General features: G+C 38.2%; 5 protein-coding genes across 8 annotated transcripts; 3 read left to right on the top strand and 2 right to left on the bottom strand.

Annotated features, from left to right (window-relative positions):
• The first annotated feature begins 169 nt into the window (after positions 1–169).
• On the top strand, positions 170–3,079 carry LOC137940838 (MLO-like protein 13). The gene is made up of 14 exons (XM_068785962.1): positions 170–322; positions 393–429; positions 559–660; positions 817–835; positions 879–990; positions 1,169–1,242; positions 1,647–1,722; positions 1,807–1,910; positions 2,113–2,164; positions 2,246–2,324; positions 2,523–2,635; positions 2,715–2,782; positions 2,859–2,919; positions 3,008–3,079. Exons 1-14 carry the CDS (start codon positions 170–172, stop codon positions 3,053–3,055), a joined length of 1,098 nt encoding a protein of 365 aa, XP_068642063.1. The 3' UTR covers positions 3,056–3,079.
• A 1,573-nt stretch (positions 3,080–4,652) lies between these two features.
• LOC137940837 (pentatricopeptide repeat-containing protein At5g19020, mitochondrial-like) lies at positions 4,653–7,267 on the bottom strand. Its single transcript, XM_068785960.1, has 3 exons — positions 6,962–7,267; positions 6,498–6,853; positions 4,653–4,692 (listed from the first exon to the last, which is right to left on the bottom strand). Exons 1-3 carry the CDS (start codon positions 7,265–7,267, stop codon positions 4,653–4,655), a joined length of 702 nt encoding a protein of 233 aa, XP_068642061.1.
• A 1,567-nt stretch (positions 7,268–8,834) lies between these two features.
• On the top strand, positions 8,835–17,047 carry LOC137941167 (uncharacterized). The gene is made up of 12 exons (XM_068786460.1): positions 8,835–10,125; positions 10,849–10,975; positions 11,078–11,180; positions 11,507–11,630; positions 12,937–13,002; positions 13,233–13,271; positions 14,540–14,620; positions 14,782–14,829; positions 15,332–15,382; positions 15,486–15,554; positions 15,745–15,990; positions 16,456–17,047. The coding sequence occupies exons 1-12, from the start codon at positions 9,973–9,975 to the stop codon at positions 16,702–16,704; spliced, it is 1,356 nt and encodes a 451-aa protein (XP_068642561.1). The 5' UTR covers positions 8,835–9,972; the 3' UTR covers positions 16,705–17,047.
• Positions 17,048–18,509: 1,462 nt separating this feature from the next.
• On the bottom strand, positions 18,510–26,468 carry LOC137942010 (uncharacterized). Of its 4 annotated transcripts, none has more exons than XR_011110462.1 (11): positions 26,402–26,468; positions 24,911–25,912; positions 23,434–23,518; positions 23,241–23,336; positions 22,979–23,131; positions 22,785–22,892; positions 21,977–22,096; positions 21,730–21,855; positions 21,493–21,576; positions 21,203–21,425; positions 18,510–18,740 (listed from the first exon to the last, which is right to left on the bottom strand). XR_011110462.1 is itself a non-coding variant. In XM_068787670.1 (10 exons), exons 2-10 carry the CDS (start codon positions 25,882–25,884, stop codon positions 21,300–21,302), a joined length of 1,872 nt encoding a protein of 623 aa, XP_068643771.1. In that variant the 5' UTR covers positions 25,885–25,912; positions 26,402–26,468; the 3' UTR covers positions 21,011–21,299. The 4 variants fall into 4 exon arrangements, 2 of the variants coding, with proteins under 2 accessions (XP_068643771.1, XP_068643772.1); XR_011110463.1 differs by lacking the exon at positions 18,510–18,740 and adding an exon at positions 20,916–21,002; XM_068787670.1 differs by lacking the exon at positions 18,510–18,740 and having other exon boundaries at positions 21,011–21,425.
• Positions 19,508–20,987, top strand: LOC137942012 (plant UBX domain-containing protein 10-like). Its single transcript, XM_068787674.1, has 4 exons — positions 19,508–20,074; positions 20,188–20,361; positions 20,480–20,683; positions 20,760–20,987. Exons 1-4 carry the CDS (start codon positions 19,562–19,564, stop codon positions 20,985–20,987), a joined length of 1,119 nt encoding a protein of 372 aa, XP_068643775.1. The 5' UTR covers positions 19,508–19,561.
• Positions 26,469–27,361: the final 893 nt, after the last annotated feature.

Raw genomic sequence — 27,361 nt, 5'->3', positions numbered from 1 at the left:
AATGGTTCATACAATTCCTTCCTTTTATTCTTTACCTACGGATTCCTTCCTTGTTCCAATGCCAAGGTTTCTTATTGTCTTCCTTATTTTACCCTCCAATTAGACTCAGTTCCTCATGGTTATTTCTTCTCCCTTCGGTTTCTGCTCGTCTTTAATTCTGTTGTGTGCGATGGCCACTGATTCCGACTCGGAGTCCGTCGAGTATACTCCCACATGGGTCGTTGCGGTGGTTTGCTCTGTCATTGTTCTCATATCTCTGTTAGTCGAGCGGTTCCTTCATCGCCTCGGGAAGGTAAAGTCCCATTTTAGCTTACATAATTGTGTAGATCAGGCCGGTGATCCTCCCGCTGATGATTTTATCTTATTGCAGTATCTAAAACGGGAAAATCTAGATGCACTTTTTTCAGGCCTTGCAAAAACTGAAGGAAGGTGAGGGTTTTCACAGGTTTTTTAGTGGCTTTTAGCTGTTGTTTTCTGAGAAGTTCCATGTCATTTCTGCTATAAACCTACAATTTGGAAGTGAAGATATCATGTAACAACCTACTATCTGTTTTGCAGAGTTGATGCTTCTCGGTTTCATTTCCCTTTTATTGACCGTCTTCCAAGGAGTAATCAGTAACATGTGTATTCCCAAGCATTTATCACATATTCTGCTTCCATGCAAAGAATCCACACGCTAGCGCAAGTCGAGCACTATCGCACGGATGCGTTCATTAAGATCACTCCGACTCGGCTACATCTTTTGGTCGAGAAATCCGAACCCCACTGTTCAGAGGTTTATTCATTAATTTTCCCACCTGTACTGCATTGTGACAGGTAGTTCTCTTTTTTCAAAGTGAAAATTTATCTGTTTGAATCTGTGTTTGGTTTTAGGGTAGAGTTCCAATGTTATCCCTTGAAGCATTGCATCAACTTCACATCTTTATCTTTGTATTGGCCGTTGTTCATGTAATCTTCTGTGCCACGACAATGGTATTAGGAGGAGCCAAGGTAATTCGTATTACACTTTCTCACATAGGTTGTTTAGTCCTTTTTTTCCCTTTTATCGTGTATCTGCACTGTGGTGTTTGTGGATATTCTTGAAGTAGCTCCAGGTTCATTGGCAAAATCTAAATCCCTCCCTTCCGAGATTCAGCTTTGACACTTCTTGTCCCTTGATATCATATAGGTAGAATTGTGGAAACGCTGGGAGGATTCAATCAAGAAAGAATTACTGCAGCAAGCAAGTGGTAATGCTGTCCAGTATTCTTATATTTTCTTTTCGTTGTCATCCATACTTTATTTACTGAAAACTATTTTGAGAATACTTCAATGAAACACTTAAAATCAATGAAACAAATCATTATCGACTCCAGGAACGGACACGGCTGGTATTGACTTGCCAGCTACAAAAAAGAAACTACGCCTGTCTTTGCTCATCCTCTTCGCTAGTTTATTGTCGATCGTGCTATAGGATTCTGGAGCAAATCAGCGGTTTTTAGCTGGACAGTGAGTTCGTATTCCTCCCCAATATTTTTTTTGTTCTCTGCCAATTATCTCTAGCAACATCAGTTGCGTTAGATTGTTACATGTGCGTTTTGCGTGTAAATCACCCGGATTATCACATATTCCACTTAATGATCATTCTCTGATATGCTTGACTGAAGGCGTCCTTTCTTCAAACAATTTTATGCTTCTGTTTCCCAGTTAGACTATTCCGCTCTAAGATCGGGATTTATCAAGGTAACCCTTCAGATCTTAAGACTTGGTCATCAGAACTTTTTATAAGTTTTTTAATCTTGGTTCTTTTTCTGTTGGGATTGCCAGAAGCACTGCAATACAAACCCTGGATATGATTTTCACAAATACTTGATGCGAACTCTTCAAGCTGATTTCAAGAAAGTTGTTGGTATAATCCAAACCCATATACTGTCAAAGAATAGTTTCACTGGATTAGACCTAACTTCACATACACTATGTGCTACCATGTGACACCGGGTTATATAGTATTTTATGTAATTTCCTCTCCAGTTGTTCATAATGCGTTGGTTCCTTGCATAGGCTTTCATGTTTACTCTCTTCACTGCACTCTTGAGTGAAAATGATTGATGGTTTCTCGCTTACTTGCTTCAGGTGTAGTTGGTATCTCTGGTTCTTTGTTGTTATCTTCCTGTTACTGAATTTGGTTATAATCTCAATTCTATTCAAGTAAAGATTATTGGTTGTGCATCTTTTCATAGCCTTCGTAATCTTTTTGGCTTCCCGTGTAGGTTGGCACACATACTTCTGGTTATCATTTTTGCCCTTGTTTGTAAGTACTCATACTCCAAGAGTTATTCTGAATTGTGAACTTTGCACTATGAACCAAAAGCAAAGAAAAAGATAAAAAATGAGATAATGATCAAATTCTCCCTTGCACTAAATATTTTTTGGGAATAATAATAGTTAATTTTTTTTTTTTTTATGAGGTTCCTAACAGACCCTAATGCCTGACAACTTTGAGTGATGGAACCTGACAACTTTGAGTGATGGAACGGTGTCAGTGAAACCATCCGACCAGTACTTCTGGTTTCACCGTCCGGGACTTGTTCTTTATTTGATTCACTTCATTTTATTTCAGAATGCTTTTGAGATTGCTTTTTTCTTCTGGACCTTGGTGAGTACTCTACATTTATTTTAATTTTTTTCTCCAAAATGGCTGCATCGTCTTCATTCATATGTTTCATCATCTACAGAGCACATATGGCTTTCACTCATGCATCATGGAAGAAGTCGGTTATGTTGTTCCAAGACTCATTTTTGGGTAATTCGGGACTCTCTCTCTCTCTCTCTCTCTCTCTAAATTTTTTTAAACAAACTAATATTGGTTTCTTCGGCAGGGTAATTATACAACTGCTTTGTAGCTACAGCACTCTTCCTTTATATGTTCTTGTCACTCAGGTAAGCCAACAAATTGGCTTTTCATAAGTAAGGTCAACTTTGATATTATTGGTTCATCAAATTGCTTATTTTGTTTTCTTAAATGAAGATGGGTACCATGTTTAAGAAGGAGATATTCGATGAGTTAGTACATTAAACCCTGCAAACCTGGATTGAGAAGACCAGAAAAAGAAAAAAACCTGATAGCAATTTCTCTCTGTGAAAGATGGGCAAGAGTTGTTGGAAGAAACAAGGTCAAAAGAACGAAGAGGGGAGTTCATCTACTGCAAATTATATGCAGAACATGGCCATGGGTTCACTAGGAGATGCTAAAATGGGGCAGTCAATTGTGCTAGAAGAGATCTCTACATCAGCAATGGAACATTTGGAATTTAGGGCTGTATGTTATATGTAAAAGTTTTAGTGCTGTATACTTAGCTTTCTTTTTCACCATTTCCTGATATATAATTTGATGTACAGCATAATCTTCTTTAGAACATACTGGCATTCCTTTAGTGTGTTCTTTCATCCATGTGAAACCAAACACTATGATAGTGCTTGCTAGCTTGTAGGTAGAAGAATAACCACACAGACATTTATTCCCATGCTCCATGATGTAACCTCAAGTAAAATAAAAATCAGTAAAAAGAACATGAAAACTGAATGTCGATATAGCAGTGCATTGTTGACTTGCATGAGTATCCGATAAATACGAGATAAACCGATGAAGGATAAGATCAACCGTTTGTAAAAGGTCCATGGAAAATAAAATAAAATGAGAATTTGGCCATTATTATTCCCAAAAAAATAGTTAGTGAAAAAGATAATTTGATTATTATCTCATTTTTACTAACTATTTTTCAGAATAATAATGGTCAAATTCTCATTTTCTTTTCTTTTCTAAATGCAATTAGCACAAACTTGAAATGTACTTGTAGCTACACTCATGTGTCCTATGGCAGTTTAAGATATAAGGCTTAACTCCTGATGACTATTGATCAAAGGGACAGGTAAGCCAGGAATCATTGAGACATCCTGATTTTTCAGAGATTTTGTCAGAATGTCTTAAATCAAAGATTTAATAAGGTAGTTAAGTTATGCTCCCATGACCTGTTTGATCCAAACCTTAGATTGGGAAAACGTCAGTAGTGGCCTTCAGTGCCTTAATACAACTTCAGTAGACCTTCATCTTGAGCTAAGAAGAGATATTTGATGATTCCTACATCCCTACAAGAAGGAAAGTCGGGGTCAAAAGGAGAAATTATGAGCAAAACAACAAGGATTTCCAAAGCTAATTGTGAAAATCTGCATCTATTGTCTAACTAAATGATACTCAGTAAATAAGGTAAAAAAAAATCATAAAATAATAAAAAATTAGAAAACAAATATAATTACATTTCCTCTAGAATTGTGTGGTCACTTGTGTCTCTTACTCGAATGGTCAAAAAACAGTGTGAATTTTTTTATTTGAAAGGTAAGATATACCATAAATTTACACTAGGAAAATCCCTAAACATTGAGTTGAATTGTGCAGTGGAAGATGCAAGTTGTAACCGAACCCAAGTTTCAAAACCTTGATGTCAGAAATAAAATCTTTATTTTGTCATTAGTAAGCTCAACAAACACCTCATATATTATGAATTTCACTTTCACGATGTGAATGACCCTGGTCTCATCTAGAGAAATACAATTGATGTCTCCCATATAATCTTTTTCATCCCTCGTTTTTTGTTATCACTATGATCTCATTGACGTCACCTCACTCCAGCAGCAGCAGAAGAGTCAGTTACACACCTGAAAAAATAGCATAAATCCTGATACCAGAATACAAACAAACCTCCCACCACAACGACAAATACCAAATGAAGCTGCTGTGCATATGGCTTCTACTTTTAAAAAAAAAAAAAACTCTGCAGGAAATATGGACCTTCACCAGTTATGATCCAGTATTTTAATCAGAGCTTGGTCCTTCACCATCCTCTTCAAAGGTGATCCTATTCAAGATGATCAGACATCAATGACAATGTGTATGTCTTGTGTTTTCAGGATTAGCTTCAGAGTTTGCCAAAAGAAAGAAGCAAATGCTTCAAACACCTATCTAATGAAGGAAGAAAAGAACCCAGTCTTCAAAGAAAATTACCCCTAGATCCAACTTGATTTTCTGTAGATGTCATTAATCCATTTGAATACCAATGAAAACAAAAACAAACAGAAAACTAGCTGCACTCTATAGCCTAGTCCGATGAATGCAGACACTTGAAGCGTTGGAGGGTTCAATTGCGAGTCGTGTGATGCATTTCCATTTTAAATGAATCTGATCTTCTCTTCTGATCAATTAGTAATCGATAAATATCATGCTTTAAACAACACACTGACACCTTCCTTTTCAGAGAATTTAACAGGTTGAAGATGGGGACCCGTACATGGACGAAGCACATACCATTTGGTTTGGAAACTATGGTCCATAAAATTGCTAAGCACAATCAACAGTCAGCAACCTGAGAAATGGGCCAGTAACCAAAACGGACAGATGTAACAAAAATTGAGCTCAAGAGGACTGAGTTTACTTGGCTTTCTTGGTTTCCATATGCTTGACTCTGTTAGAAGTTCCAAAAAACCCTTGGCATGCTAGTGTTGGTGGGGTTTCCAATGATCACAATGGAAGAGTTATCCTTCTTTCTCTGATCTTGCCAGCAGGACTAACTACCTGAGATTGAGCTCTTTGCTCGACTTCAGGTGTCAGATCTCCTAAAGAGATTTCTGTTCTCTTCTCTTCTGATTCAGCAATACTTATGAACTGGATGATAGGCAGCTCTTCTCCCCATTAAGGTTTGAACGTCTTTATGAGGAAACCACTGATTTATGTAACTCTGCCCCTTTGAAACATTCTCTCAGATCCTCAAACTGTGGCCGATGCCTTAGCTCGAGCGGGAGTTACTCGTCACCAGCTTGCATGGGCAGTTCTCTGCCCTTGTCATCTGTTTTTGTTAGTGTTTATCTCTCTCTAATAAAATGACTTCATCATTCAAAATGAAAAAATAGAGATGGACTCATCAATAATCTCCACAGGAGCAAAACCCACCCTTAAAATGGTGGAAATGTGTCCTATCTCTCACAAGAATTTCACGAGTACACAGTTTTGAAACAGACTTCAAAAACAAATGGTAGTCACCAAAAATCCATAAATTCTTCATGACCTGGATACTGGACCCAGCAGCACCACTGTTCATGGCAAAGGCTACGGCCAGTTTCTAGCTATGATGAGTAAAGCACATCTCCTTGTCTTCTTCATCTAAATCTACCAAAGCATTCACTGTGTTTGGGGAGTATCCTTCTGATCTAAACTTCTTTCCGATTTCATCCAACCAAAGATAGATTTCACCACTTTGTGGGAGTGACCTATCTCCAGCAACAAATTCGTATACAGTTCCTTCCAATTTCACACAACTAGCTCCAGTTTCTTCTTAAATCCACTCCTCTTTATCCTACCCATAATCTCTGAACCCTCTTCCCATCTACCAGCGGCTGCATAGATATTTGAAAGGAGATGGCAAATCGCTTCAGTGTTTTGTAGTTCGAGTAAGTCTTGGCCCACTCACCTAGCAACATGAACATTTCCATGAATCTTAAAGCACCAAGCAAAGCTCCTAATATCATTACATCTGGCTGTAGACATCTTTTCCAATGATCTCTTCTGCTTCTTCCAGTAAACCTGCTCGGCCCGCATATCAATCATGCACCCATAATGTTTCATCTCAGGCTGAATTCCATAAATCTTTGACGCATTCTCAATGTGTTTTTGCCCCTCCTGCACTAATCCCTCATGGCAAAATGCCATTAACAACCCCATAAGAGTAATATCATTTGGATATATCTCCAATCTCTGCATCTCTTTGAATGCCTCAAATGAATCATGAGAAACACCATTGGCAGCCAAACTAGTATTAAGAGCATTCTAGATCCACTTTTTCAAAAAAAGAGCATTCCAGATAGACACATCTCCCTGACCTCTGAAAAGCTCGCTAGCAGTTCCCACACAACCACACTTCATTGACATGTCAACCAAGGCAGCTCCAAGGTTATCAGTAAGTGGCATGCAATTTTTTCTCAGTGAAAGCATGGACCCATTTTCCCCGCTCCACAGCTGCCAAGCACAAAATAAAAGAATACTGGACATAGTGACCTCATTGGCTCTAACATTATTTTCACTCTGCATCTCTTTAAACAAAACCAGAGTCTCCCTGCAGCGGTTGTTTTGTGCATAATCTGATATCATGGAACTCCAAGTAAACACAACTTTCCCTGACATCTGGTCAAATATCTCACGTACAGACTCAAGCTGCCCATTTTGGGCATAACCAGAAATCATGGAGTTCCACTATGTTATAGATTGCTCTGGCGTTTCATCAAACAACTTCCGAGCGAGAAGCAACCAACTGCTTCATGCAAACCCTGAAATCATTGAGTTCCAAGTAACTGTATTCCTCTTGACCAGCATTTTATTAAACAGGGCAGCATCCAAATCCCAATTTCTGGCATTATCTAGAAATAATTAAACTCCAAGAAACCTCATTCCTTTCCGGCATTTTATCAAATAGGTACCACCACATCCACTTCCACACTTTTCATACCCATCAATCAAGGTTTTGTAGGAAACAACATCTAAATTCAGGCATGTATCAAATAACGTCTTAGCGTAACCCATCTCTCCGACTACCGAATAAAAATTCAACGTAGTGTTTCCCACAAAAATATGAATTTCAAACCCGTATTTGATAATCTGGCCGTACATCTGCTTCCCTTCTCCCGCGGATTTACGAAAAGCAGATACCGTAACGAGAAATGGAAAGGTAAAAGTATCCGGCTTCAGGGAGTTCTGAAGCATTTGCATGAAGACCACGAGAGACCGGATAGGAAAGGCGCTCTGAGAGAAGCATCTGATAAGGGTGTTAAGCAAAAACGCAGAGGTAAAAGGAAAAACATCGAAATGGCGGCCAACGAGTAGTCGAGCGTGGAAGAGAAAGTCGGAATTACCAGATAAAGCGAAGAACTCGACGGTTTTTGCGGAGCCTTACGGCCCGGCGAACGAGATCGATCACAACGAGACGAGCGAGGCCAGAGTGGAGGTGCCTTACGGTCTTGCAGGCGGGCAGATTGTAAAGACAAGGCGCTTTGGACCGCGGCATGTCTCCTGAACGAGGAACGCGGGAACAGCTCCTCAAAGGTGGAAGTTTGAGTTTAAGCCGTTGCATCAATGTTGGCCCCTGAAAGCGGACAACCAGGGACCAGAACGTGGCATGCGGCATGCAGCGTCTCGAAAGCGTCAAAGCGAAAAAAGAGGTGGTGTCCTAATTCCTTACTCCGATGCCTCGGATCCATGAACCGCACGTGGCTTTTGGAACCAGTTTAAGACTTAGAACCCAGAAAAGTTCTTGTTCTGGTTGGCTGGTCCGATGGTTCGAAACTCGAGTAGAACAAAGCCACAAACCCCCCCCCAGGCCGCGCCTTTTCCTTATTTGGACAATAAGCCGTGTCTTGTCAGTCTATGAAAAAAACTAGATCTTAAATATTAGTCTATGATAATATTTGGAATTCCATGGAAGTTGGCTGGACGGCCGTTATTGCATCTTAAACTAGATCTGAAAATTAACAAGAAAAAGTCCTAAAAAAACCCTAGATCGTCACTCACTAATCACTATATATCCTCCCTCTTTCTCGCTCCATGATCCTTTTCTTCTTCGTGTACGTATAAGGTATCGAAAGAGACGCTCACGAGTATGAAATACGTATGTTCTCGGAGCCTTGTGCCTCCTCTGGTTGGTTATTAGGGGGGGAATGTATGAGATACGTATTTTTATTAATACGCCGTACGTCTTCTGTAGAGTTGAAGGCGAATGCGATGGTGGCATCGAGGTCACTGCATGAGAGAGCCCCGCGACCAGCACCAGCTCCACCCTCCCTCTTCCTCTTTCTCTCTCCATATTCCCTCCTTTTCGACCTTCAAACCCTTCGAAGTCTGTTTTTTGTCCTTCAGTTCCTTGGTGTCCTCAATACCTCCCGCGCAGGTCCTCAGACGCTGCGCTTACTCCACCAGCACCTTCACTTTCCAGCCCTAATCTCTCCCTTTCTTCCGACGGTCTCGACCTTCTCCGGCTGGATATCCTGTTGGTGAACTCTCGTCTTGCTGCTTCGTAATTGAAACTCGGCTTCTCTCACGTAATTCGCTTCTAGGTTTCGGACGTTTCTGCGGGAGCGATTTCAACTAGTGGCAGATTTGCACGTCTTGGGCGCGGGTTTTTAAGGAGGTGCGAATTTTGTTTAAGTTTTCACGTTCTCTAGTAGTTTTCTAGGGTTTGCGTATCGGTGTTTCTGCTTTTCTCATGCTTGTGATTTGATGCCCTGGTATGGCGCGAATGACGGAGTTGCATTTTTGAAGTTAGGGCATCGAGTAGTTTTTGTTACTTGATTTGTTAGGGTTAGGTTTTGTGTCTACTGGGCCTTTTTCAGCTACACCCAGTCGTTGTTGACCTGGACGTGCGAGCCAGGGTCACTTTACTTTGTTTCTAGGGTTTTCATCGACTTGCACTCTCCTCTCTTCCTTTCGAATTGAAGGATTTTCAGCTCTATCTGTCGTTTGTCTGTCTACTGTTTCGACGTGCGAATTTTCCTCCCTGTCTTAGTTGCTGCTGTGGTCTCTCAAGTTTCCGTGTTGATCTTGCCGTATGAGGAGTTCGTAGCTGCTTCAAAAAGCGTTGCCATTTTCTGAATCAATGGCATGAGTGAAGATGGTTAGTGATCTTCATATGGAAATTACCATTTTAAGGTACATCAATGGATGGATAGTTTCATAGTTTGCAAGTGTGAAATGGCTTCTGAAGTTCGAGCTACTCTTTGGTGAATTTGCGGAACTTACCTTGTTAATAGTGTTGCATTGGTTATCTGCTGTTAATATCATCGAGTAATATAATTTGGAGGGTGCTGGATGAAATTGAGATCGGCATGCTCGTCAAACTGCAATGGGGACGGCATGAACAGTGAGAAAGATATAGCTGTACTAACTGGAGATGAGCGGACATGAGTAGGCTGTCATTCCGGCCTCGTCCTCTCGACATTCATAAGAAGCTTCCAATTGTTAAATCTATCAAAGACTTTGAAGAAGATGAGCCCACAACTACATCCACACGTAACTCTCAGATACTCAGACTTGCTGCTGAGGCCGAAAATGAGGTGAAGTAGACCTTCTAAAAAAGGAAAGGTGTTTTCTATATTTCTCATAATTCACAACTCTCAAGCCATGGCTCTTTTAGTAAGCATCTACTTAGCAGTATATGTGTGTTTTTCTTTTTTAAGATGTTGATGTCTTCTTCCTTTCTGACATAAGCACAGTGTCTTCTATATCCCTTTGCTGCATGTCTTTCAGCATTTGTATTTAACTCTGTTCTGCGTTAAAGCTGGTTTCTTTTTCCACTTCTTTTTGTGTTTTTTTTTTTTTTTGGTATAATATTTCTCTTTATAATTTCTTTTTAATGGATGCTTTCATCGAATGGCCAAAGGCCAACAAGCAAAATACAAGGAGGTTTTCTCTTTATAGTGAGTACATTCTTGAAGTGGTAAGATTCGTACTTCTTATGTTGCTCGGTTTTGTTACCATAGGTAGAGAAACATGATTCTTATTTGACCAGTGTGCTGGGTTTAAGTATTTCAAAATTTTGAAATTGCAAGATTTGTCTTTCCACAGAAACTTGTGCTCTGTTTTGTTTCATATAGCGGGATCACTATAGCTGATTTCATTGAGTTTGCCACTATACATGTCACTCCTCTGTTTCAAAAAGAAAATAATACATGAAAAAGAGTATTATTCTCATCTTAATTGCCAAATTTCACTGTGGAATACATTTTGTTAAGATGGAATTCATGTCTAATATACTGATGAGAATGTGATGTCTTTAGGTGCATCATGTCCCTAAGAAATGTGCTGCTGAAATTCCAACTCCACAATTTGTTTTTGTGGATACATATGAAAGGGATTATTCCCGCACATTTCTACAGCCGACATCTTACTTACGAGGGAGGGGTGGTAATTTTTCTCCAAATTGCTCTTCCTACTTATACCGCAACAGTTGTTAATTTATATAAGAGAATGGTCTAACTTACCACTCTGTTCCTATACTATTTGCAGCTAGGGCAGAGATTGGAGAGTTTGTTGAGTATGACCTGGACAATGAGGATGAGGATTGGCTTGAAGAATTCAACAATGAAAGGAAGATTCTCACACCTGAAAAGTAACACCTGTACTCCCAAGTTCTTATATTTTGAGGTTTTCTATTCTGGGAATTGCATATCATCTGAACGCCTCTATGTTAGTTGTTCAATAGTGCTAGTCCAATAAAAAGAAATAGGATCAAAATGGTTGACAGCTTCCTAGTGAGTATCTCCATTCATAAGTAAAGTGGTATCAGTTATCAACTCAACATATACTTTAAAATGATTAAATGCAATTTTTTAGATTATGATCTAGTGTGAAAGTGCAAATGTACCTGTTTTGCCAAATTTCATACATCTCTAGTTCATTGGGCAAGTTATAATAGATGCATATTCTTCAATGCAGGTTGGAGACTATTCTTTGTAAACTGGAGATTCTGGATCATAAGGCAAGAGAAAGAGCGGGGATTATAACTCCTAACCTTGGCTCTCCAATCCCTGTTCTTCTTCAGTTAGACGCAGTCAGTGAGGTGAAACCTTATTTCAACAGAACTAAGATCAACAGAACTAAAATATCTCATTCACTAGTTAAAAACAAGTGAGATGTCATTTGTGTCTCATATTTTTTTTTTACTACTATCCATGGTGTATTGTTTGGTTATTCTTTGTGCCTTTCTTATTCTGGTACCTCAATTCTGTTATGTTGATTTTTTATTTTCCTTTTTTGTGTTCTAAATTTTTTTTTATGTAGCAATATTTTATTTCTGCTACTAGTTTATATCCGTTTGTTTGTTTTAAGATGATATACACCCTACAAGCTACTAATTTTGATCTATCTCAAACTGTACTGTGTTCTTTTAATAAATTAATTGATACATTATACCTGTAGACCCATTATTGTGTAGCTCCTCTAGTGTTTTATTGTCTGCTGGAAAAGTGTCACATAGACTGTTCGAAGTGCCATAGTTTATTTTAAAACTACTTTTTTTGGCTAAAGCAGTTGCGAAGTACTTTCTCAACGGCAGTCAACTTTAATGGTTTTCATTGTTCTCTTTGCTGGGTTGATCTCTGGTTAATGGTTACATTTGGGTGTCTAAGTGGGTTCTTGTTGTAGCTTGAAGCTTCACTAGAATCTTATGTGAAAAATCCTAGAAAAGAAATTTATTTAACTGTTTGTGATTGTGAATAATTTGCCACGAATATAGACCATCTTCATCTAATTTTGACAATTACATAAATTACTTGATGAACTCCTATTTGTAATACTGACGTGCTATAAAATTTTGAGCATAAATAGCTTTTATGTACTCCATAAAATCTCTGGTAGCACTTTTTCTATTGAAATCCCTCTGACAGTGTCAGCTTTATTCATTAAACCAGTTTGCTGACAAAATCAGTTTTTAAGCATTCCTGCTTCCCTTTGTCTTAAAAAAGAAAAGGAAAAAATAAGGTCCTGCTTCCAATATTTTGATTGCAAGGGGTAACTTGGTTCCTTTATACTGCTTTTTATTAGTATGGATACAAATATATAAGACAAATTATTTTTCAAAAATCTGCTATAATAAATATAAATAGTTTCAAAAATATTTTCCATTTTTAATGTGGATTTGGTGACTGATGAAAATAAAGTGTCACAGTAGAAAATATTTTCTTCTTTCTTGACTTTGTAGATGTATTATTACTTTGACAATTTGTATGCGTATATTTTTTTTTGATAAAAGTGATAATTAATATGCGTATGTTGAGGCATGTGTTTTAGTTATGTTAATGATTTTTTATTGAATTAAGTCTGTACACTTTAGTGTTATTAAATTTCTTAGCTGCATTACTCTGCAGGCCATGCAGTCCTTTTCTGTTCGATATGCAGTTCTCCAGTCTGTCTATAATTATTGGAAAGCAAAGGTACTGGATTTTCTTGAACAAATTGCAGTTTTGGTTTTTATTAATTGTCTAATTCTGTTTTATTGATTTGTTATTTTTGCTGCATTCTTCCTCCAATTTGTTTGAGAGCTTATTTTCTGTAGTGGAAACACATATCTTAGTATCTCTGGACAATGTATAGAGTGAACAGCAATTAAATTAGTTACTTAAATATCTTCTCATTTATGTTTTTCATTTTTTTATGAAATCAGCGGGAACGGTGGCAAAAGCCTATCCTGCGAAGGCTACAGGTGAGTTTGTGTCAATTTGTTTTGAAGAAAGAAACAATTGATTGAATTTTGACTGCATTCCTCTGAACTTATTAGTTTTTTTCCAAAATATTGCAAGCATGTAAATGTACTTCTATTGGCCACTTGTTTGCATGTTTGGAATAATTTCCACATAGGTTAGAACTTGGTAAAATCCTATGGTTATTTGTTGGGAATAGACCTAGTTTTTGCTAGTCATTTTGAGATGAACATGAAACCAACTTTAACATGGTATTTGAGCAGGGTGTTTGTTTTGTCGAGCTATGTTGTGCACTCCTTAGGCATGTTGTGTGGCTTTGTAGTTCTAGATGGAGTGTTTGTGGAATAATTCCCATGGGTTAAAAGCATGGAAAATTCCATGATTATTAGCTGGGGAAAGACTTCCTAGTTTCAATGAGTGATTCTGAGATGAACCTGAACTCAACTTCAACACTGGTCAACAAAAGCAATCTTTACCCTTTTCTTCAAGCCCTTAGTGTGGATTGCCAATGTGGTATTTCTGGAGGCCAAGATAAGCATTTTGCAGAAGACAAAGGATGAGTATTTTGTAGCAGATGGTTCTGACTCAAACTTTATGGGGGATGATGATAAGGGGCATTGCGCCTTGGAGGTTTTGAGGGAGCCAACCGTAAATTGATTGTGTAGGGAAGAATTTAGATCTGCTATATAATGGGTGATGTATTAAGAAATCTGGAGTACCCTGATTCAGAGTGAATCTTCTTGCATCATTAAGAAATGTTCTAGGTGACCCTTTTGAGTGTTTAAGATCCTTTGAGATTCATGCATGTATCTCAGCTTATGCTTTTCTAATGAGTCATGTTCTAATCTGGTGATGAAAAGCCTAGTAAATACTGGCCTAAAACTGCATTTAAGTAGGTTTACATTAAATTGCACTCACTTTCTTTGATGTTCACACTAGATACGAGCTTTAGCTTGTATTATCTACTTTTTTTCTCTTCCATTGATGTTCATGTTACTCATGAGCTTAACTTTTACTATTTACTTTTTGGAAGAGCCTAGCTTACTTGTACCTGCCCTAATCCTTGCTAGGCAAAGGCATTGTGTTTGGTATGCTGGCTCTTTATTTTTACAGCACATATTCATGATGTGCAGAATGTATTTTGAGCTCTGTTTTTTCTTCTATCAATCAGTTGTTTCATGGGGTCATTTTTTGCTACATGTTATGTTCTATTTCCATTCATAAAGCAAGACCCAGTAATCTGATTATTTTACTGATTTGGTATATCCAGCCCCCTCCTCCAGTTAATGATACAAACCCCTACAATGTATTCAGACCAAGGGAGAAGGCTCACCGGCTTCACACCAGAAGGGTAGGCATCTTTCTGTTTTTTGTTGTAATCCTCTGTTGCTAATTTATTGAGATGACTCTCTTTATGGCAATCAGCAATCAACTGTTTGTTTAAGTCCTACATTTAAAGATATAAAAAATATGATAAAATGTCTGCGTGTTTGGTGGCCTGACATTGTGCAGATGCAAAGGCGGGAGAATAATGTTCAATCCTTTGAAAAGCTTCGTCAGGTAAATTCCAATGTTCATGTTTCTCTTGAATCTGTAATTATATGTACTTTTTCTTTTATTTTAGTCTTTAACTCCTTTTGGTCTTTTTTAACATCTCTAAGCACTTCAGAGTAGATGAAGTAAGAGTAAGGTAGTAATTTCAGCTGTTGCAAGCTCCCACCACTGTTGTCATCACTATTTTACCTCCCGAGGGATGACAGCTGTCCATCTGTTCTTTCTTTTTCTATCAATTGAAAAAATATTTCTAATTAAGATAACTACTCTAGAATCATTTCTTTGAATATTCTATCTTGTGACTCTGCATCTATCATAACCTGTACCAATGTCATGCAAACAAGGAATAAGCTGTTCTGTTTTATTGTCTAGTTTAAAAAATATTCTGCGGTTTTTGGAAGGAGTAGGAAGATGTTGAAACCATTACTTAATTTTGTAGGAACCAGCAGAGTGGTTTCGATCTTCAAATGGTGGTTTTTAACCTTATCTAATATGTTGTTGGATTCAGGTTAGGCGCAACTTGGACCAAGCCAAAACAGTATTAGACGCTTTAATCAAGGTATCTACCATCTCTTTCTCTATATTTTCTGTAGACAATTGTTGGTTTATTGATTATCACTAGACATTTGTGTACCTGCGCTGATTAATAGAGCTCTTTACAGAGAGAAGAGAAGAAGCGAGAGGTCATGGAGAGTGAAGTTAGTCTTCAACGAACTCAGATCAAGTATAAAGTATGTAGTCCAATACAATTTTTTCTTTTCCTCCAATTGCTGTTGATTCCATGCTGCTTGGTTAGTGAAATTTTGTCCGGATCTACTGCATTTCAGTATTCTAAGTCAAGCATTTTGTTTGGAAACATTCTGAATGTGTCTCTGTCTGCCCTCTTTATCTATTTTCCGTCTTTTCTCCTTGCTGCTTCAGCATGAGATGCAGCTTGTTGAGGATGGGTTGGTACTCCCAGGCTTTCCACCATTCTCTAGCAGATATGTATCAAATGAGGATGATTTTGTCGATTCAGATGACATGATGAACGGTCACAGCCGATCACGCACTCGACCCACGATGCAGAATCCACCTTACACAGACTCCAAGCTGATGATGGTCCCTACAGGACGCATGAAGCGAGAGTTGACACGGAGGCCTCTCCAAGGATGGCTCCATAGAATGGTATATCTAACTCCCCAAGCTAACCTTTTCCAACACAAATGCTTGCCAGCCAAGTCTAAATCATCTTACCTCCTGCATTGGCACCTCAATGTCAGGTTCTGAACGTCAATTATCTGGATAGTGGATGAAGTTCTGAGACTCGATCTATTCAAAGAACTGCTCACATCTATGTTCTGGCCTTCTTTTTTAAAAAAAGATTTATGTTTTGCCCTTCAAAATTTTAATCATATGCTTTTAGTTTGAAAGCATACTGGAATTGCAAATGTTGACATTTTGTGCGTCAATTTGGTAACTAGATCCTGCAAAATCTCGAAAATGGTTGGTGTTCATTATCACTTTGTCAAATAAAGCTTCAAACCTTTTTTCTAGCTAATGACTAACTTGTGCTATTCACTGTAATCTTGTTTTTTATATTTTCATATTATAGAGGCATTCCATGCATTGACGTAAACTTTTGCGTTGCAGGATCCTCATGAACCTGTTTTGTTATTCACAAAACCCCTAGATCCAGAAAAGTTAGCTGCTTCAGGCATGGTGCTACCATCGGAGCCTCCTCTGGAAAATGGTTCAACAACCCCACCGTATAGATTTCATGGCAGAATTGGCCGAGGTGGGCGGATAATATTTGACAGATGGAATCCGCTCCTTAGAACGCCTATCAGCCAGGGTAATCCCTATCCATCTGCAAATACCAGGCCTTCACCACACGGTTGAATTAGTAGTGGTCTTTATTTCCCTCTGTGCTCCAGGTCTACGTCAAATGAAAATTTTTTGCAAGAAAAAAAAAAAAAAAAAGGGTCCTGCAGGCTTATTGTAACCTGCCAAGGGACCCCTTGGTTTGGTTATTTCCCAGGAGCAGCGGGTAAGGGCCATTTTCCCTGACCAAGCCGCGCAAGCGAGTGTTGCTTGGCATGGATTCAGTGGGGGCAGTTTGGGCAATGTAAAGATTCAGTGCTTATTTGTATCTATCTTCTGCCTGAACTTGCCCCTACCATTGTACAATTATTCTCATCTGTGTCTAGAGAAACTCCGCATTATTTTCTCTGCCGGTATTTTATCGAGAGACCACCTCTTATTCAAGTTTTAAATTCCCGTAAGGGTCTCATAGAAAAGAAAAAAATTAAAAAAAAATTTACCATTATTTTATATTTATTAATTATTTTTAGAAATGACAATGGTCAAATATTAATTTTTCTTTTCTTTTTAAGGTTTCCAAACAGGCCTTAAAAGATTAAAGAAATTGTCCGTCCTTTTAACTTACCCTGGAGGAAAGTCCAAATTTATCTTCAAAGTTTTCAACATTTATTCGAGGTCAAAGAGCACAGTACCTGGCACTCAATTTTATCTCATATTTATGTAAGATGCCCCCTTCTTAAACATTAGTAACTGGTTTAACCTCTTTTTGGAAAAAATCATTTAAGATGTATGATACATACACATCTATTTTTGTGTTACATAAAAGCGTTTTATTTTTATATACTTAGTTACGTGCACAGTACACCCACACTGTATAGGTTTGGTAGTGTGAGGGGCACGGGCACCTGTATGTAACATTTGAGAAGTTTTAAAATGAGCCACTTAATAGTTGCTTTGACACCGGAGTGTCAGTTTATATTAACTCCACTAGTGAGTTTATGATCGAAGAAATCATGATCAATTGTTACTATGTTGTTAAAAATGAATTTTGGATGAAGCAAGCAGAATTAGTGGCATCTGTTTGGCGCATTGTATGATGGAAGACATTGCTATGTTAAAACTTTCACCACTTCAAACCCTATGTTTACTTTCAACAATTCAGAAAGTAGTGTGTTTTCAATTAAAACTCATGGTTTTTTGGGATCCTAACGGGGGAAAACTGGAAACTAAAAGCTTGAAATAAGCTTAGGACTTTCCATTTACTAGTATTTCTAGTAATAGCCTACGGAAGTATCTGAGCAATATATGAAAGGAAGTTGAAGATTTTCAACCAACAGGTAGTTTATTGGGTTATTAACTATTTTTTTTTCCTATGCTCGTTGAAGATTAAAAGACACCGCATATTATTTTTTCTTGTGGCCATTAGTTAATTTATACTTATTGACGTTTTTCCTTTGATTTTAATAGCTTAATTTGTTGGAATATATTTCCCTGAAAAATCCCATCAAACACGTAGTTGTGTCAGCTTATACCTGCAGAATGCACGAGTGGATGATGGCAGACCATGGGAATCGCATCCATTTTCTTTTTCTTTCTACAAGACGGTGACCATTCCGAATCAAATCCCTCTTAGCAGAATATAATTGAGTGGAATAGATCCAAAAGTGCTGAAGATAAAGAATGCTTACAACTTTAGGACAAATATTTCAAATGTATTGAGCGAATAAAAAAAATTTCTTCTCGATTAGCCTTGATGAAGAAACTACTAATATGAAGTATAAACATTAGATAGTAACTACAATTAATACAAACAAGAACTTAATTTCAAAATCATGATTTTCTGTGTTATGGAATGAAAAAGTAAAGAAGAAGTGAATTATCCCGCTTTTGATTTTAAATTTAACTGAATTAAACTAGAGATCCAGAAAACTTGAAACTATATATTGAACAAACAAGGAAACTTATTTGGAAAATATCACCTGAATCTAGACCCACCTCATAACCAATTCTGTGATCTTTACTGTCAAAGAGTGACGAAAGTTTCTCTGGTCTTCCACAGAAACCAACAAAGCAAACGAAACCTCAACGGAAAGTAAATGAAATGCTATTCAGACCTGCACGAAGCCATTAAAACCGATTATATTGGGAACCTTAGCAACTGTAATCTCCTCTCCAATACATCCACCACTGCAGTAAGAAAAAATTATGTATAAATTAGGATTCACCATTGCAGTAAGAAAATATTATGTATAAATTAGGATTCTTTAATGTCCTTTCTGAGATGATGGTTATAAAATAGTCGACTGCTTTAACAACGAAAACAACGAATCAACTGCTCCTTTCTTATTTGGTCTTGCTGTTGAAGTAATCAACTGCTTATGTAGTCGATTTTGGGCATATTTTTTTCAGAAGATAGAAAAATTGCCATTAAAAAAAGAGTAAATTTTCAATAAATTGTAAGATTTTTTTACTGCAAATTACAAGTCTAAAATGCTGAGAGCAAGCGGATAAGAAGAGAAACGGAGCAGGATTATATAAAGAAAAAGGAAATCAAATGGGTCTGCTACTTCTGTGTAGAAACTAGAAATATTATTTGAGGAAGACCTGGTGGAATCCAAAATCATCAACATAGAGACAGCACCTAAGAATGTAAGTCTAAAAAGAAAAAGGCGTCCATGATATGCTTTCACTTTAATGGATTCCTATGCTCAGAAACCACACCACGCCTCTTTACAAAAAGGTGGGGATCTTACAATCTCCCTCAGCAACCTCTTTAATAAGCCTTTAAAAAGTAAGATTCTCACCATCTTCTCCTTCCATGACGCAAGTCATACTTAAAAGAAAACATGATCTCTGCACGGCCCGAAAGATACAGGACTCTTAAGGGTTGGTGATAAGATCTTGCTACTTCAGCTCTCTGACAGACTTTCTGAAGATGATTCGAAGAAGAGAAAATGGTCTAGTGAGGAGAATTGTGAACCTCCCACTAAGCATAGCAGGGGGGGTCTCAAGAGCTGTAGGACAAGGGATCTCTCAAATCGGCACGGGGAGGAGAGAACATAGAGTCTACTTCCAGCCACCCCATGAAGTATCGGTAGCTCCTGAGGATTGGTTTTTTCATAAATCCTATGAGGAAGAGTATGGGTTCTCCCATCCTTTCTTCTACGCATGCAGATTTGCAGAAGCACTTAAAATAGCAGAGGAGGAAAAGAAACTTCTGTTTGTGTACCTGCACTCGCCAGAGCATCCATATACGCCTCCCTTCTGCAGTGAGACTCTTGGCTCGGATTTGGTGGTGCAGTTCCTTGATTCCAATTTTGTTTCATGGGGCGCTATTCCAAGCAGAGGAGAAGGATTGCAGATGACTTCAGCACTGAGAGCATTCAGTTTCCCATTTTGTGCCGTCTTGGCCCCTGTTTCTGGTGGTAGTATAGCAGTCCTGCAGCAGGTATTGGTTTTCTATTTTGTTCGTTCTTTTCTTTTGACAACTTCTTTCATTTTTTCATATAATCAGTAAAAGTTTTCAAACCTAACTTCTCATTTCAATCCATACATGATTAGGTGGAAGGACCAGTCTCACCTGCTGAGCTGGTGGAGATTCTACAAAGGACAACTGAAGAACAAGGCTTGGCATTCAGAACTCCGAGAGCAACAGAAGATGAAAGGATTAAAGCTAATCGACAACTGCGGCAAGAACAAGATGCTGCCTACAATGCTGCTCTTCAGATTGACAAGGTGTGCCTCCAATCGAAGAGATTCGATATGCTTGAGTTATATGTCTTCTCTACTTTTCCTCTCATTGTTGTAAGAAAATACCTTTAGATGGCATAACGTGTCTGTCTACCGATAGCAGGAAAGGGGGAGACTCCAAGATCTAGCCATTGAGGAAGCGCCTGTGAATCGAAAGACAGCAGCAGTTCGAACAAAGAAGGATATAGATATGCCGAACAGAAATGTTGCTGCTACTAAACAAACAGGAAGTAAGGTGAAAGAAGCAATTACAGTATCTCACAATAAGACAGCAACAACACCTGGAAAGAATTCGATGGTGACCCAGGTACTTGGAAACAATTTCATCAACTCTAGGAATGATAATTGGCAGATGGTCTGTTTAACAACTAATAATTTTGCAGATACAAATACGATTTCCCGATGGTGAAAGAAAGGAGCAAAGCTTCATTTGTACGGACAACATTCAGTCCGTGTACAGATACATAGACTCCCTAAACAAACCTGGCATAGGCAGCTATCGACTAATATTCAACTTCCCAAGAAAAGTATACGGTTTTGATCAGTTGGGGATGACTCTCAAGGATGCCGGTCTCCATCCTAGCGCAACCTTGTTTTTGGAGCTTCTGTAATTGAAGCTGCACTTCCTGTAAGAATATCTATAACTCGTGTAATCCTGTTCAATAATGCAGCAGTGGATATTTCCAGAACAATGCAAACCATATTGGTGGTCCTTTTTTATTTTAATTGCACACACAAATGGCAAGTTAAAGTGCAACTGAAACATCTGGAAATTGAATCATCAATATAACTGGAAATATTTAAATTGCACTATCTATTACATCACCTCCAATGTCGTGATAACGAGGTCATCAGGAACAGAGCTCTGCAGCAGTCACTACATCAACACAAATAGTTCTAACACAAGAAAAAATTCAAAATTTTCACTTCAAGAGGGTTTTAACAATGGATTTGACGTTAAGCTTCTTGAGGTCTGTGTAGGACTGTCCACAGCCGACAAACATCACAGGTGCACCAGAGATGTACACCATGGAAAGTGCAGCTCCAACCTGCATAGAAGCAATTGTTTTAGAACTTATTTGATATCAAATAAACCTAGCACTTACAAATAATTACCTTATCATCAATAGTATCAAATTTCGTCAGCAGAATTCCATCAATCAACCTGGCACTAGGCGCAGGAGAAAGGTCGGCCAATTTCTGCAGTAAAAAAAATGATCATCTCAAATTATATTCTACTCGGTTGAATTTGATTAACTGCAGGAAGTAAAGCTGGTGTATTCCAATAACTATTACTTCTACAATGAATAGACATCAAATTACCAGAAAATGATTTGTCTGTAACATTCAAACCTGGTTAAACTTTGACAGTTGATCCACAGCATCATTTCCAACTAGTGCCTCTCCAACAAAGAGAACTAGATCCGGACAATTGAGATAAATGAGCTTGGACAGAGCTCTCATCAAGGGTTCATTATCCTGAATCACAACACTTGATAAGAGAAAAAAGGTAGAAAAGGACATTTCTTTGCCCTGGAACAATATCAAGGAAAGAAATATAAACAACTCAAAAGCTATAGATATCATGACCATGTCATACCTGCATCCTTCCAGCTGTGTCTACAAGAACAACATCTGATTTATTGCGACAAGCTTCTTGGATAGCTTCCTTTGCCACAATGGCTGGATTCTTCTCGTATCCTTTCTCAAATATTGGAATCTAAATAGCAGTCAAATCAATTGCATCACTCAACTTATAAAAAACTTCGCCAATTTCATTCCCCTAGAAGAAAGAATTAACCTTTGGCTTGTAAAGAGAAAAGACACCCTTAGGATTGGACTGTACCCAAAATGCACAAAGAAAATAGAACCGACATGTTTCAGTCAATTGGACTGATATAGGGGACAAAACTAAAAAAAATTGCTCCATGGATAGAACGTAACTTCAGTTTAGTAATGGCGCATAAAACAACAAATATGAGGAAGATTTTGGTTAAACTGGATATACTATGAACACGTTCAAATTACTATGAATTAACACAAAAGACTTTTCAATAGATTAGTCATACATCATAAAGTATCGGTCACATTCTACAACTAAAAAAATCGATGAGAAGGCAGTAATTGCTTTGGAACAAATTCTTTCAGTAGCACAAATCCAAGTGAATGAAGCCTGCCCCAAGAATCAGTATTTAATTGTATAACCAAATCAATACAAATCTAAGACAGCATGAAACAATTGTATCAGCCCATTAGAAGACACCTATGCTTTTCTTTTTCTTCACATTTTAAGCAGAGTAAGCTGGTAAGTCATAAAAAATGGTTTAAGTTAAACAACGTGGATGGGAAACCTATACACAAATGTTGACATGACCCAAGGCAAGTAAAACCATGCTAAAATAATATACCTGGAGCCTACGAGCATGAGTCCGGAGTTGCTCGACTGCACCTGATCGAAAAGTGTCACAAGCAGCCATCATAACGTTAACTTTATGTTGCAAAAGCCAGTAAGCCACCTAACATTTGAAAATCAAAATCAGTCTCCTCCAGTTATGTAAGTGGAAGAAATTGGGGTTTTTGGGTGAGTAGTTGTTGTACAAACCTTTGCTAGATTGGTGGACTTTCCAACTCCATTAACACCAACAAAAACAACAACATATGGTTTTCCTTGCTCCTTAGCAGCATGAACATCCCTCAAGATGTCAATAGAACGTTTTGGAGTTAAGATTCGAAGAAGGGCTTCCTCCATTGCATTCTGCAGCCAGCATGACACAAGAAGATGTAAAAATCTTTAAAATGGGAAACATAGGAAACAGATAAATGATTGAAACGAAAGAGAAAAAAAAGAAAAGAAGTTATCGTACCTGAGCTGTTGAAGAAATCCTTGTGAACGAACCCAACTTTTTGCCTTCAAGACTAACTGATACTGACTCACAGAGCTTCTCAGCTATTTCCTCAGCCTAGAAATGCCATATTCTCATAATTTTGAGCAGAATGATCTACAGCGTACAGTTAATGAACATCTTTTCTCTAGAGAAGTGAACCATCTAAACATACCACATTCTTGGTCATGAGCCTATCCTTGAGACCTTTCAGAGCTGGTTCCAGGTCTGACTTCTCCAAAATTGCATTCCCTGCAATACTGAAGTTGAGAAAAAGAAATAAGCTTCATGAAAAAAACAACTATCCAATTGGATGCACAAAAATCATCCATCAAGATGTCTCCTCGTAGTGGTCTTCAAGGAGGAATAAAAAGTGAATATGGCAAAGCCATGTCATCATGCAGTTGAATCAGAAAAGCAACAGCTAACTTCCTCTGATGTTTGAAAACCACATATTCTCATGCATGTCAATAGCATATAGGTCTACAAGACTATCAGCCAAAGTGGTAGTAAACCCAAACTTTTGAAGAAATTGCAGAATGCTGAAGTTAGACCAGTTCCTCTTCATTAGGTTAGCATGCTTCTCACTGATGGACAACTTACCTGGGACATGAAGTACTTGTATCACTGCAGAATAATGGAACTTAAACCCGTCAACACCCCTTTACATCCATGCCAAAAAATGGAGAACATACATGGCCACATAGGTCACAAATAGACCACAGCCAGAAACAACCAGTCCTGGATTCATTATAGACCATGATGAAGTTGGGTCAATTTTTCCATGTGTGACTAGCCGAAGTTAGGAGATTTCTTCGCCACTGATAAGACAAGATCTTTCTAGGTGAATTCCGTGTGGTACAGGATCTCCCACAACAATGCTAGCACTCTCAAGCAATTTGTGTGGGGCGTGGAGCACATGTACAACTATAGGATGGCAAAACTTTTCACCCCCCAGACAAAGAAAACTGTGAAGCTACTAGACATAATGGGTGTAGGCACTATGTCTTCGTATTCATATGCAAAGTAAGCCTCCAATTCAAACCAGGACTCGGGATAATACAGCAGCCCAGGAGACATGAAAACCCAAATTTGGTCCTCCTCAAAGTAGTCCTCCTTGGATCAATAGCATTTATTCAATATATTATGCTTCTCTAATGCATCCCATCTAAATGAATTACTTAGAATAGCTACACATACTCATTCAGAATGCCCAATGCACATTGTATTATGGTGTTCACCAAGGAGCTCTCTGCAAAATCCCCAATAGGCTGAAACAGTAGAATTTGATGCTTAAAAGAGTAGGACCACAGGTACTGGCAAAAAGAATTAAATGCATAAGTGAAAATAAAGGGAAAGTATCGGCTAGTTGGAGGAACTTCAAAATGATAATAAATTCAACAGCCAAAATTAGGACACTAGGACATTGGATTATATATGATGTCAATCAGTCACCATGTGAATCGACTTAAGATTTGGTCAGAGTCTATTTCATGTAGCTGCAGCAAATCCTAGTAAATTTGAGAATAATTTTTTATGTCAAGTAAATTTGATAGATTAAAAATGAAAACTGTATTGGCATCATAAACATAGAAGCCAGCCACACGCAAGCAAAAATAGAAGAACAGAACATGCAGTAACATCAGATGCACCTTTGGAACATTGATGAAAACCATCCTTTCTTCTTTGCATTAGGCTGGTTACTCTTTTGGACCTCCTCATCTTCATCGGTCTCACTTTCACTACTGAGAACTTCTTCTTTGTCCATCATGCTATCACCCACATCTGCTGCCACAAGTGCCGCACTCTGATCTCCTCTCTCATCCATTGGATCAGTAAAATCCAATTTGGACTCTGGAGGTGAATCATCCCAAACTCTGTTTTTTTTTGTTTCCTTTTTCTTTGGCTCCACTTTAGAAACCATGTTAGAAACCGTGTCTGTTTTTTTTCCTTGTTTAGATCGCATCTTCTGAAGTTTACTTACATCGAAAGCCCCAACGTCAGCACTCCCGTTTTCTTTGCCTGTTAAGGCAGGGGTACGGACCATTTCACTTTTGGTCCCATGTCCATTAGAATTACCATTCTCCAATATCCGTGCTTTTGCAGAATCACCATCCTCACCATCTTTTCCAGACACACTACTCTTTTGTTTACCACCTCCCTGTGATCCACCTTTTTGGGATACAATATGATTTTGCTTCTTATTGGAAGAACTTACTGATCGAGCTGCCTGCTTTGATTTCCTAATTTCCTCAGCCCTAGCTTCAGCTTCCTTGCGAAGCTGACGGAAGGTTTCATCAAAATCATCATAAACCACACGTTTTGGATTATAAAGCTGTGAAAACTCATGCTTCACCATGGTAAGGAGGTCATCCACGTAAAGGAGATGGAGCATTCTCTGATACACAGCCACAAAAACGAGTCCAAGCTCGTTATGGAATGTCCATTTGAGGGTATACGAGGCACCAGCACCATCATAATTGTAAGATGAATCGCCAGAACGCTCCTCCAAGAGGACAGATCTGATCAAGGCGTCAATGGGGGATCCCTTAAGAGCGTTTCCGAGCTCTTTGCATGTCCAAAGGATTAGACCTCCCCTCGTAAATATCAGGAGTTGCTCCAACATCGTGGAACCCTTCCTATCCTGCTAAACCCTGCAATTAAATCTCGAGAAGTTCAGATTCAAAAGCCTCGATATCTCCTGAAGAGCAAACATGTGGAAAGAAAACAGAAAGCACAAGGGGGCAAATTCTAACAAAAATCACGAGAAATTCAGAGAAGTAATTTAATCATCGGATTGGCGATCTGAACTTTGAAACAAAAAGCTAGCAACACAAGCTTTAAAAAGAACAACATATGAAAATAACTCTAACACTACGACATCTCCATGAAACTCCTATCCTTTTTAATGGCGAAATCCTGATATCATAACAAAAGAACACACATTTTAAAAAAAAAACAAAAAACAAAGACACGATGTTCCTGAAGTTTTGTCCGTAGAAACATCACTTTCAGAATTCAAACTATCTTGAATCCAACCGCGAATAATCTGTTTGGCCGTTAAAGACGATCGATGGTGACGGATCAGTCCTCAATTTAATCAATAACAAAAGAAAGAAGAAGAATAAGATGAATCACCATACCTGTCTCCTGCTCGATTATTCCTACAGAAAAAAAAAAAAAATGAAACTGAAAAGAAGAAGGAGAAGGTCCTGGCGTGGAATATATATACCTGACTCGTTATAGTGCCAACCTCGTGACTTTGACTCGTAAACTGAGGCGATATCGGAAACCGGACCGAACCTAAGCGTGCGCTTTGCTCGAGACGGCGGGTGGCAAGATCGGCCGACCTCTACGTGGATGGATGGGCACGCAAGGTAGATCGTCCCATCCACAAGACCCATTTAAGCCCAAAATAGATGTCTTGAGCCCATCGGGTCAATATGTTCAAAAAACCAACATCCATGTACGTCTAAAAGGACGGACGGACGGACGGATTGGGCAGTGTGACACCTGTCATTTTGCGAAGGCAAGAATATATTGATTTTCAAAGGTTAGATTTTTGTGATTTTTCTATAAAATATAAAATAAGTTATATATTTAACATATTTAATAAATTTTATGATTATAGTGCTTTATGTTGATTATTTTAAAGTATGTATATTAAAAAGAAAATGAAATAAAAGGTGAAAATATTTAAAGATAAATTACCACAAAGATGTTGGTAATCCTTTTGTGGACCTTAAGGGCCTGTTTGGAATCTAAATAACAAATTAAAATAAAGGGAAGAGAAAATAAAAAAATAAAAATTTGAGAAAAAATTTTAATCAATAAAATTTTAAAATATTAATAACTTTTTTTATTTTTTTTATTTTTCACGTATATCTTGTTAGTACAAGAGAAACTTATACGTTCTAACTCTCATGGGCTCAATGTCTGGTCTTACGATTCATTGAGTTGACATGTGACTGGGTGAGTTAGTTGAAGGGGTTAGATTTAACCCTTCTTCAAAAGGGAAGTCAGCCGAATTAGCCCACTTCACATATAAGGTATGACTTGGGATGACTCATGAGAAATGGACAATTACACCCTCATTCAGTGAC

This window comes from Aristolochia californica, unplaced genomic scaffold (genome assembly GCF_029961685.1).
Source record: "Aristolochia californica isolate CCGP_79_NKW_82.1479 unplaced genomic scaffold, dmAriCali1.0.hap1 SCAF_9, whole genome shotgun sequence".
NCBI lineage: Eukaryota > Viridiplantae > Streptophyta > Magnoliopsida > Piperales > Aristolochiaceae > Aristolochia > Aristolochia californica.
Note: the sequence above shows the minus strand (reverse complement) of the source record. Positions and strands in the feature narration are given on the sequence as shown.

Coding starts and splice junctions, on each gene's coding strand:
- LOC137940838 (XM_068785962.1), top strand. CDS start 170: ATGGCCACTGATTCCGACTCGGAGTCCGTCGAGTATACTCCCACATGG. Junction 2,325..2,522: donor TCCAAGAGTTATTCTGAATT/GTGAACTTTGCA, acceptor GAACGGTGTCAG/TGAAACCATCCGACCAGTAC. Junction 2,920..3,007: donor TATATGTTCTTGTCACTCAG/GTAAGCCAACAA, acceptor TCTTAAATGAAG/ATGGGTACCATGTTTAAGAA.
- LOC137940837 (XM_068785960.1), bottom strand. CDS start 7,267: ATGATTTCTGGTTATGCCCAAAATGGGCAGCTTGAGTCTGTACGTGAG. Junction 6,854..6,961: donor ATAACCTTGGAGCTGCCTTG/GTTGACATGTCA, acceptor AAGTGGATCTAG/AATGCTCTTAATACTAGTTT. Junction 4,693..6,497: donor GGAAATGTTCATGTTGCTAG/GTGAGTGGGCCA, acceptor CTATTTTTTCAG/GTGTGTAACTGACTCTTCTG.
- LOC137941167 (XM_068786460.1), top strand. CDS start 9,973: ATGAGTAGGCTGTCATTCCGGCCTCGTCCTCTCGACATTCATAAGAAG. Junction 14,621..14,781: donor ACCGGCTTCACACCAGAAGG/GTAGGCATCTTT, acceptor GACATTGTGCAG/ATGCAAAGGCGGGAGAATAA. Junction 15,991..16,455: donor AAGGATGGCTCCATAGAATG/GTATATCTAACT, acceptor TTTGCGTTGCAG/GATCCTCATGAACCTGTTTT.
- LOC137942012 (XM_068787674.1), top strand. CDS start 19,562: ATGATTCGAAGAAGAGAAAATGGTCTAGTGAGGAGAATTGTGAACCTC. Junction 20,075..20,187: donor GTATAGCAGTCCTGCAGCAG/GTATTGGTTTTC, acceptor ATACATGATTAG/GTGGAAGGACCAGTCTCACC. Junction 20,362..20,479: donor CTGCTCTTCAGATTGACAAG/GTGTGCCTCCAA, acceptor TACCGATAGCAG/GAAAGGGGGAGACTCCAAGA.
- LOC137942010 (XM_068787670.1), bottom strand. CDS start 25,884: ATGTTGGAGCAACTCCTGATATTTACGAGGGGAGGTCTAATCCTTTGG. Junction 21,577..21,729: donor AACTGTCAAAGTTTAACCAG/GTTTGAATGTTA, acceptor TTTTTACTGCAG/AAATTGGCCGACCTTTCTCC. Junction 21,426..21,492: donor TTGATACTATTGATGATAAG/GTAATTATTTGT, acceptor GCTTCTATGCAG/GTTGGAGCTGCACTTTCCAT.